This window comes from Ipomoea triloba, chromosome 6 (assembly GCF_003576645.1).
Source record: "Ipomoea triloba cultivar NCNSP0323 chromosome 6, ASM357664v1".
Taxonomy (NCBI): domain Eukaryota; kingdom Viridiplantae; phylum Streptophyta; class Magnoliopsida; order Solanales; family Convolvulaceae; genus Ipomoea; species Ipomoea triloba.
Window position 1 is genome coordinate 16,129,183 of NC_044921.1, and position 11,119 is coordinate 16,140,301.

The 11,119-nt window shown below is 36.2% G+C and overlaps 1 protein-coding gene across 4 annotated transcripts; it reads right to left on the reverse strand.

Moving 5' to 3' along the window:
• Nucleotides 1–3,104: 3,104 nt before the first annotated feature.
• On the reverse strand, nucleotides 3,105–11,119 carry LOC116022670 (UDP-glycosyltransferase 74F2-like). Of its 4 annotated transcripts, none has more exons than XM_031263472.1 (3): nucleotides 10,387–11,119; nucleotides 8,438–8,764; nucleotides 3,105–3,658 (listed from the first exon to the last, which is right to left on the reverse strand). In XM_031263472.1, the coding sequence occupies exons 1-3, from the start codon at nucleotides 11,044–11,046 to the stop codon at nucleotides 3,251–3,253; spliced, it is 1,395 nt and encodes a 464-aa protein (XP_031119332.1). In that variant the 5' UTR covers nucleotides 11,047–11,119; the 3' UTR covers nucleotides 3,105–3,250. The 4 variants fall into 4 exon arrangements, with proteins under 4 accessions (XP_031119332.1, XP_031119335.1, XP_031119331.1 ...); XM_031263475.1 differs by having other exon boundaries at nucleotides 3,105–3,284; nucleotides 8,067–8,764; XM_031263471.1 differs by lacking the exons at nucleotides 8,438–8,764; nucleotides 10,387–11,119 and adding an exon at nucleotides 4,477–5,283 and having other exon boundaries at nucleotides 3,105–3,973.

Below are 11,119 nucleotides of genomic sequence, written 5' to 3' on the forward strand. Positions count from 1 at the left end.
TCACAACTTATCTTGTATTAAAAAATTCTACAAATTAATCGGATAGGAATTATATATTCTTATGTCTAATGATAATAAATTTTAGTGAAAAGTTGTTGGCTACGTAGCTTAATCCTATCAAATAATCCATAACTACTCTTTTGTAACAGGTCCATATTGTCGTTATTGCATATTAATAAAGTCACTATTATAAATTCATTAAGTTACTGTTATAGGTTCAAAAAGTAGTCAATATTGTAAATTTATAAAATTATTCTTTCAGCTCATAAAATTACAACTGTAATTTCATAAAGTCACAAGTGTAGGTCACTAATGTTAGGTCATTAAGTTATATTGTATATTTATAAAGTCACAATTGTAAATTAATAAAGTCACTGTTGTAGATTTATTATATCACTATTACTGCATATGTTAAATAGGTTAGTTGCACAATTTTAACAACATATGTTAAATAGGTTAAGTGCACAATTTTAAAAAGTTTAAAGGTCTAATTGTATTTTTTTTAATATATAATTTGAGGGTCTAATTGTACTTTGATATATAGTTCGATGACCTATTTGACCCTTATCCTTAAAAGTTTTCAAAGTTATTCATTAATTTTCTAGGTGTTGATTTTACGACTACTAAGCGGTCACCGGCTGGCCAACACTACTAATTAAAATAATTAAGAAGTAATAAGAAAGACTTAAACATGAAAACGACAAAATTCAAAATTTAAAAAGAATCTACCCAAAGAAATGTGATAAAAAAATGTTAAATTTCACCTGCCCAAAATGCTTTTTGATATTTATATATAAAAAAAGAATTTGAAAATTCTTTTCACCAATAAGGTGGTAAAAAAATTACCAAGTACCTACCCATGATGGTTAGACTATCCACTTTCCAACAATTTTCTTTTATTTTAAAAATTATCCTACTACAATATTAGTATATTTGTGGTTCACAATTATTTTTTCTACATCACTGCAACTTTAATTGTTCAAAATATATTATAATAATAATACTATTTAAATTTATTATTAAAAATAAAAATATATTTTTGAATTTTGTCTTTTGGACCGTCAACGGTTGTCCAACGTCATTATTAAAATAATGAGTACATGGAAAAAATATATGAAAAGAATTTTAAAGAGAACTAATATTTTGTATTGCTCGAAATTGCTTGGAAATGGTGAAAATTGCCGCTTCTCCCCATGTATAGTTAGTCTATTTATACATATTTTGGGCCTAAAGCCTTACAAAGAATAAGAATCCTAGGCTGTGGGAGTCATGATTACATTAGAAATAATAAGCCCTAATCCTACTACATTAGGAATAATGAACACAACGCCTATTAAATTCCTAAGTTGCTCTATAATGTGTATCTTTCTTAGGCTTCCTTGATCCAGTTACTTTCTTAGGCCGGTCCATGTGGCCTAGGCCTAGTAATACCATCAATCATCCAGTCCTCCACTTTTTTTTTTTTCTTTTTTTTGAGATTTCACGAAGTCGATGTTTCAAGAAAATATCTCAAAAATATTCTCCAACCAGTTCACCACTTCTAAAGTCAAGTCTTCTTCCGACCAATTACTACTCCTCATCCCATGCATCATTAAATGGGTATTGATTGTTCAGGTGGCGGTCATTTAGGCTCGACCTTTAAACTAAGTGATCCCTGGTGAGCCCCCTAAGTCAGAGCTGACCATAGGGGGCACAAATTACATTTGTTGCATCGTTAAAAGCCTTAGACTACGAAAAATTTAGTGGGAAAAACAACTTAGCTAAAAGAAGAAAAAAACTATAAGTGCAATATTCAACACTGAGATTGAAGGCCGACCGTTGAGCACTTTATAATCCTACATACTCGAAGACTAGTTAAGTTAAACGAAAACACACGAGGTGAGTACCTTACTTATGAGCCCTAAATTTGGCATCTGGAGACAATAGAAGTATAGTATGAGCCCTCCGACTGACCATGTAACATGTTAACATCCTACAAAATTTAAGACACTAATTAATTAAATGGAAAGCATCTTCGTTAGATGCGCCCCACTAAGTGAATATGATCCAGACAAGTTAGTTTGTATATTCTCAGTTAGTTGACTCATAGTAAAAATAATAAAACTAGTAAAAATTAACATCTTACTTCATATGCCCTAGCCTGCAAGGATTCAAAGAAACTAGTGATTGGATTGATTAAGGCTTGAAAAAACCTAGTCAATCGGCCTCGTTGCGGGGGGTGACTAGTCAACTCTCGACCCTATCATACGCCAAGTGATTATTCTGGGCGACATGGTCGGCCCCATACACTATCCAGGACTCTTGCACACCCACTTTGACCGCAACGGTCAGATCTTCTTCCTATGCTCCATATAAGGTCAGTCACCTCGCGAAGAGAAGTGCCTTAGGTCAGTAACTATATTTTGAGTGATGTCTCCAATGTGATTTGATTAAATTTTGACCGAAATTTAGATGAACTTTTGAGTGTGATTGGACGTTAAATGAATAAGTGCGGTGAATACTAATCTGTAATTTCCTAGTAGCGGTAATTAAATTGAGTAAGGAGGAAGTGGCTCCAAATATATCGGTGCATTAATTGCTAGTACATTTGCTTAATTGGTAAAAACATAAGAGTGTTTACACAAATAACCTTAGGTTCAAACATAATTACTATTCCCGCCATTCTATTTATGTATTGATTAATGAAACTTAACTGAAATTATTTACTATTTAATTTTTTGTAATATTTAATTGAATCTTACACAAAGTTTAAAAATTATAAAAAAAAAAAAATCAAAGAACTAAGAATTCGATGAATTTATGAATAATAAAGGATAAATGTCAAATATAATAGATGGTGTATATATACATTTTCATTTTACTTCTTTCTTAAAAAAAGTTGTTGATAGATTCTTTTATTTTTAATGGATGATCACTTTTATATTCTTTTCACTTAATCAACCATGGTAGCATGCATAAAAGAATTACATATTTTTAAAGTATAAATACTAACGTTTTAAGATATAGTAAAATATATACGACTCATTTAGTTAATGTGAATGTATGTCAAATGGTAATTGATCAATTTATTTGAATAAGCCTTTTAAATAATCATCAATCAAACATGGCTCATGGAATACAATTTATATTTAAATAAAGTTCAAGATATTCATCTCGCAATTCGAATGTCTTAATTTATTTTACTGAAAAGCAAGTAGCCTTTACATAAAATTTTTTATAAAAAAAAAAAACAAAAACAAACAAACAAATCTTACTTAGTCATGGATTTGGCTGCCAAACAAGAAATGAAGTCCTGGATATCACGGTCTGAAGTGCCACCCTCCTCCATTGCCTCTTTGCAAACTTGCTTCCATTTTCTTGTATTTGCTCTCATCTCTTCTTCCTCCATCACTCGCCCTATGCACTCCTCAATCTCCTCTCTCTTCACCACACCATTCTCGTCTGTCTTTGCCCTGACCCCAGTTTTCCACTTGTCCATCACGAGTTTCGAATTGGTGGCCTGGTCAGACCATTGAGGTATTGCAATCATTGGGACCCCTAAACTTATTGCTTCTAATGTCGAGTTCCATCCGCAATGTGTCAAAAAGCATCCCACAGCACTGTGGGCTAAAACTTGCAATTGCGGGCACCACGACACCACCAATCCTCTCGTCTTCTCCTCTAGGAAATTCTTAGGAAGCTTATTAGCTTCCTCGGATCTTACTACCCACAAGAAGGGTCTATTGCTCCTCCTGAGAGCCCACGCCAATTCCTCCATCTGCTCCTCTTGCAAATGCACCATGCTTCCAAATGAAACGTAAACAACCGAACCATCTTGCCGGTCGTCCAACCATTTCATGCAAACTTCCGTCATAGGTTTGAACACGCTCAAACCGTACTCTTTGTCATCTGGCAATCGATTGTCTAGATACTTTGATGGTACAGTTGGCCCAATTGCCCCCACCACCCATAATTTCCTCATCCAATCAATTACCTGTACAATCAATTTGATTTAACAAAACAGTACCGTGACCAATCTGATCTATGCCTTGTCAAAATACTCATAAATGCATTTAATTGCTGTTGGGTCCTTAATGACCAAGTCCAAGGCTAGGTTATTAGGAGATTGTTTGACAGAAGTCTGGAAGGTCAAGTTCAGTATCATTGTTGTCAAGTGCTGGAGATATTATTTGACTTAGTCCGTAAAGGATCAAGCCAAACACTAGGCAATTTGTTGGGCGGAGGCACAAAGGCTAAGCCCAGCACCATTGTTGGCATGTTGGAAGAATTATTGGACTAAGAGTTAAGTCCAGCACCAAGTGACTAGAAGATTTGTGAGTAGAGGATTGAATGGTCAAATTTAGCATCCTTCCTCAGGAAAAATGTGACTATATAAAGAATAAAGTTATGCATTAGTTACAAGTTATAGCCATTTGAGGTAGTGGTAAACACTGGATGTAACAATTAAAATGAAAAAACAAAGGATTGCTTGCTTGCCTGGCGCTCGAGCTCGTAGAAAGTGTTGACCAGGATCCAGTCGGCCTTCTGAATATTACAGAATTGGTTCATAAGCATTTCCAAGGCGAAGGGGTATGACGATTCAGGAGAATATATAAAAGACGGCATGTCTTTGGGCTCCAAACACGGCAACCCCGGAATTTCAACCACTTCATCGCCGCCAAGAGGAACTTTAATCCGCCCCTGTTGGCAGTAATAGTAAATCCCATCCACCGCACACGACTGCGTAAAAAAACAGGCACCGGAAACTCCCTCCTCAACCGCCACGTCCACAACCCAAGGCAGAAACGCGTCATAAACGACACAGCTAACCGGAAAACGCCCAACCCGGAGACGACGGAGAACTTGCGCCAACGTCTCGGAACCAACTTCTCGGAATTTATCGATGTAAGCCTGACTGCTTCGGGTCTGAGAAGAGCAGCCCTCGTCAAAGCCGTCGGAGATGGTTTCAATGGAGAGATGGCTGCTTGAGAGGTCCTGCAAGGTTGTTAACAAGAACTTGGTTACAGCTATGGTGATCTTCACTCCTTTGGCTTCTAATCGCTTGGAGAATTGAAGCATGGGGTTTATGTGGCCCTGGGCTGGAAATGGTAATATGAGGCAGTGAACCACCTTGTCTTCCTCATCATGCTTTTGATTTCCCGTTTCATGGTTCTCCATCTCAATCTCTGTAAATGGACGGAAGATATTACAGAGAAATTAAAGCCCACTGTTTTCCTGCTCAATTGTTTCTAGCTTAGCTTGCTGTTCAATAATACACCATATACTTGAATGCGGGACGGTGCTGACCACTGTGTGATGTTGAAATTGTAGATGGAATAAATTTTTTTTGTGGTAAAATTTGTGTATAACGTATTACGTACGACAAAAATAGATCAAGCGACGGTGAAAATTGAACTTTTTAAAAGCCAAAACAAAGCACATGTTTATGTTTCTCATGAAAACCAAGGTCCGTAGTACCAGTTCTTATATCGTGGACCAAGGTCACAAAACGACGTCGTTTCAATAAGTGGGAGAAACGACTCCAGTAAATCTCCGTAGTTAATACTACAGTTTATCTCAAATGAGACTGTAGTTGTGTTGAATGATACTGCAATTGTATTGAACTGATACTGCAGTTGTGTCCGTAATTGATACTACAGTTCATCTCAAATGATACTACAGTTGTGTTGAACTGATACTGTAGTTGTCGGAGGCTGTTTCATCCGTCTGGAACTGCAGTTGTGTTGAAAGGGAACTGCAGGTGCATGGAATGGAGGCAATTTCATCCGTTTGTTTTCATTAATCAAAACAATGTCGTTTTGTCACTTGGACCACAATACTTGGTGGATCACGGTCCACAGTAAAATTTGCACGTAGGGACCATGCTGAACGTTTGAAATATGAGTTGAATTTTGATGGCCTTTTTTATGTGGACAGAGGTGGAATGGGAGGTGGTTTGGGTTGTTTTGGAGAGACCGTAATATTACTAAGTTGATTAGTTATTCCATAAACCATATTGATGTATATGAACTAAATTAACGTTGATTATAGGCAATACAATTAACTAGGCAGAGATTATTAAGACTCTGATACCAAATTTTAGTATTATATTAACTAACATAAACTAAAGGAAACATAAATACGAGGAACCTGATCTCGTAACAGTGGAAGCTTTAGGATAACGTCTCTCGCCATAGCTATTGGTATTGCATGTGGGGATGATAAGCCTGCAGAATAACATTAGCGCTTTGTCTATCACTTTCTCTAGAATACTAGATGGTGCGTGTATTCTGAATACGGGAGCAGTGGGAGGACTCTTTGGCATAAATGCCTACATGCCATATATAGGCAGATATTCAGTTAGTAAACTGAATATCCTAAGTTACCTAACTGACTAAATACTAACTGACTTAATCATCTACTTGCACCACAACCACTTAATAATATAATATAATATATTATATTACCACAACCACTTAATAATATAATATAATATATTATATTATATATATATATGAGAAAATACTTTCATTCTTCCACTTGGTGCAAGTACTGGCATAACATCCATTAAAGAACAAAACACACGAACCATAGTAATATGTTCTCTACTCAAGAGAGTAATATCTTCTATGATCACATGCATTTAGATTCCCTAACTTTGGTTTGGAGGCGACTGTTGACTCTTTGTGCTTCAATAGGTTGAGAAAGTAGCTATATATGAACAGATACTACATTGTAACAGAGTCAGTAGTACTAAAAAAATCCTACGTTTATTCTTAGTTCCTTAATGGATGTTTCTCAAATAAAATGTATATGCACAATTGAAAAGAAATCATCAAAATTTGCAAAAGAAAATATGCACACTGTATGATCCCTAAAATCTTTAAAAGCATGCTTAAGTAGGAATCTCTTAATGTAAGCATAATGCTAAGTATATTCTATGACTAGTTTATAACTCTAACACTATCTCCAATATGGCTAAGAGTTTGAAGTTGACACGTCTATCACCCCCACTCATCAAAATAACCAAAAGATAGCTTAATCACACAATGAATAAAACATTATGAGTCTTAAATTTAAAATGTTAAACATACACCATAGCTTTCCAAATAATCTCAAGGTCCACCTCAAAATAAACTGAACATTATGAGTCTTATATGTTTTGCAAAATTGTTTTGAACCTTACATACCAAAATGACTCAGGATCAATTTTGAAGACACTAAAGACTCTATTAAACGCTAAAGAATTTATTAAATAACAGTGCACCACAAGTTAAATGTGTTTATTCTAATAAACTTATTATTAGTATTGTTACAACATTTTCATAAATATATTGTTGCACAACCAAATGTTCTATAAATTGAACTTATGAATTTATAAGAACAAAACCAAGATAAATACTTGTGAAATTAATCTTTTGGACTTATTTTTAATCCAATTTGGAATGTATGAAGACAATTAAATCCATCAGCTTTAGTGGAGTATACTTACATATTGATGTCCAAGTTCATTTACTAGGAAATACTCCTTGGAGACTAATGAGAACGGGTGCCCATGAGAGAAATAAGAATGATCCATAGCGATTCACGTGTCTAGCAGTCTAGATCAACAAATCAGATGTAATTTAAAAAAAAATCGACGTGGTGACATTTTCATAAATAACTCGAAATTTAGTGCAAGTAAATGTGTTATAAGTGCAAGTAGTTGTTGCACATTTGCGATTAAAAAGTGCAAGTAAATACTAACTTTTAAAATAGTAAAGTAGGACTCATCTAGTTAATTAATGTGAATGCATTTGTTTTTTGAGTTCTACTCACTCTGTTACATTGTAGTATCTGTTCATAGCTACTTTCTCAACCTACTGAAGCACAAAGAGTCAACCGATGCCTCTACTGAATGCATGTTAAATAGTAATTGATCAATTTATTTGAATAAGCCTTTTAAACAATCATCTATCAAACATGGCTCATGGAATGCAATTTATTATTTAAATAAAGTTCAAGTTTATTCATCTCTCAATTGGAATATCTAACTGGCCTGGTCAAATGTGTCTTACTTAGTCATGGATTTGGCTGCCAAACAAGAAATGAAGTCCTGGATATCACGGTCTGAAGTGCCACCCTCCTCCATTGCCTCTCTGCAAACTTGCTTCCATTTTCTTGTATTTGCTCTCATCTCTTCTTCCTCCATCACTCGCCTTATACACTCCTCAATCTCCTCTCTCTTCACTACACCATTCTCCCCTGCCTTTGCCCTGACCCCAATTTTCCACTTGTCCATCACGAGTTTCGAATTGGTGGCCTGATCAGACCATTGAGGTATTGCTACCATTGGGACCCCTAAACTAATCGCTTCCAATGTCGAGTTCCATCCGCAATGTGTCAGAAAGCATCCCACAGCACGGTGAGCCAAGACTTGCAATTGCGGGCACCACGACACCACCAATCCTCTCGTCTCCTCTTCTATCTCCTCTAGGAAATTCTTAGGAAGCTTATTAGCTTCCTCGGATCTTACTACCCACAAGAAGGGTCTGTTGCTACTCCTCAGAGCCCACGCCAATTCCTCCATCTGCTCCTCTTGCAATTTCACCATGCTTCCAAACGAAACGTAAATAACCGAACCATATTGCCGGTCGTCTAGCCATTTCATGCAAACTTCTGTCATCGGTTTGAACATGCTCAAACCGTACTCTTTGTCATCTGGCAATTGATTGTCTAGGTACTTTGATGGTACAGTTGGCCCAATTGCCCCCACCACCCATAACTTCCTCATCCAATCAATTACCTGTGCAATCAATTTGATTTAATGAAACAGTACTGAACTGTGACTTATCTGATGTATGCCTAGTCAAAATAGGAAAATGATATATGTATCCCAAGGGAGTAAAACTCATGCCACATGTCTTGATGTTATTGGAGAAAGATGAAAAGAGAGTAATAAAAGTTGTTTTAATTAATGTTGGCCGGAGGCCAAGTCTACCAAGTAACTAGGAGATTGTTTGGAGAAGGTTTGAAAGGTCAAGTCTAATACTATTGTTCGCAGAGCAAATATTAATTTTAGTCTCACGAGTATGGTCAAAATGACAGTTTTGGTTCACATGTTTATTGTCTACCAATTTTCATCCACGACTATTGTTTTAGTGTCAAAATTCATCGTACCTGTCACCCATTTGTTTAAAACATGTCAAAATCTAAAATTTGAAGGGTATTTTCGTCATTTTCAAATTAAGATCACGATTTGAGCATGAATAAAGTGATTTGAGTCCGAAAATCGATCGTAATTCACAATTCTCCTCCTTTAAATTAATTTAAGATGAGGAGGAGAACTGTGAATTGTGATCAATCCTAAGGCTTAAATCTATTTATTCGCTCAAATAAATTGCGATATTAAGTTAAAAAAGATGAATGTACCCATAAATATTTTAAATTTCAGCACGTTTTAAACGGATGAGGGATCGGCACGATGAATTTTGCCACTAAAACAATAGTCGTGAATGAAAATTGGTACTAAAATAATAGTACAGTCATGAATGAAAATTGGTAGAAATTAAACATTTGGGTCAAAACTGTCATTTTACTAATACTCATAGGACCAAAATTGATATTTGCTCATTGTTGGCAAGTGCTGGAAGAGTTGTTGGGTATATGGTAGTCCACAAAGAATTAAGTCCAACACCATGTTAGGCGAAAGCTCGAAGGTCAAGTCCAACTCTCCATCTCAAAAAAATGTGATTATATAAGAAAGAATTAATATCACTTTTGGTCCCCTGACTTTTGAGTTTGATCAATTTTGGTGCAGAACTTTAAATTTTTTTGATTTTAATGCCTAACTTTGTTATTTTTATCAATTTTGGTCCTTCTGACTAAATTGACAACGAAATGTTGGCGGATTTTATATTTTAAGGGCAAAATCATTATCTCAAAGAAAGATTTCAATATCTAAACAAAAGAAGAATCATATTAAGAGAAAAAGAAGGGATTGTCAATCGTCGCTGCTATAAATCTTATAGATCTTTGTCTAGTTTCTGTCTGTCTTCACCATTATTTGCACTGGTTAAACACTTATGAATAAGATTTTACAGTGATTTTGTTTAGATATTGAAAATCTTTCTTTGGGATAATGATTTTGCCTTTAAAATATAAAATCTGTCAACATTTCGCGGTCAATTTGGCCTGAAGGGTCAAAACTGATAAAAATAACAAAGTTAGACACCAAAATTAAAAAAGTTTAAAATTACACACCAAAATTAATAAAACTCAAAAGTCAAGGGCCTAAAAGTGATATTAATTCTATAAGAAATAAAATTATGCTTTCACTAGTAACAACTATACCCTTTTTTACTGTAGTGGTAATCCGGCTTGATTGTAACAATTAAAATGAAAAAAACAAAGCTAAGGTTTGCTTGCCTGGAGCTCGAGCTCGTAAAAAGTGTTGACCAGGATCCAGTCGGCCTTCTGAATATTGCAGAATTGGTTCATAAGCATTTCCAAGGCCATGGGGTACGATTCAGGAGAATATATAAAAGACGGCATGTCTTTGGGCTCCAAACACGGCAACCCCGGAATTTCAACCACTTGATCGCCGCCAAGAGGAACTTTAAACCGCCCCTGTTGGCAGTAATAGTAAATCCCATCCACCGCACACGACTGCGTAAAGAAAGCGGCGCCGGAGATCCCCTCCTCACCCGCCACGTCCACAACCCACGGAAGAAACGCGTCATACACGACACAGCTAACCGGAAACCGCCCAACCCGGAGCCGACGAATAACTTGCGCCAACGTCTCGGATCCCACTTCTCGGAACTTTTCGATGTAGACCTGACCGCTCGGGGCCTGAGAATAGCCGCCCTCGTCGAAGCCGTCGGAGATGGTTTCAATGGAGAGATGGCTGCTCGAGAGATCTTGCAGGGTTGTTAAGAAGAATTTGGTTATAGCTATGGTGATCTTCACCCCTTTGGCTTCTAAGCGCTTGGAGAATTGAAGCATGGGGTTTATGTGGCCTTGGGCTGGATATGGTAATATGAGGCAATGAACCTTGTATTGATTTCCCCTCTCATGGTTCTCCATCTTAATCTCTGTAAATGGCTGCAACTTAGAACAGAGAAAACTCCACTGTCTTTCTGCTTAATTATTTCATTGC

Excerpts from the sequence above, each read along its gene's own strand:
- LOC116022670 (XM_031263471.1), bottom strand. The coding sequence starts at position 5,157 with ATGGAGAACCATGAAACGGGAAATCAAAAGCATGATGAGGAAGACAAG. Across the intron at positions 3,974-4,476 it reads TCTACGAGCTCGAGCGCCAG|GTAATTGATTGGATGAGGAA; the intron begins GCAAGCAAGCAA and ends TTGATTGTACAG.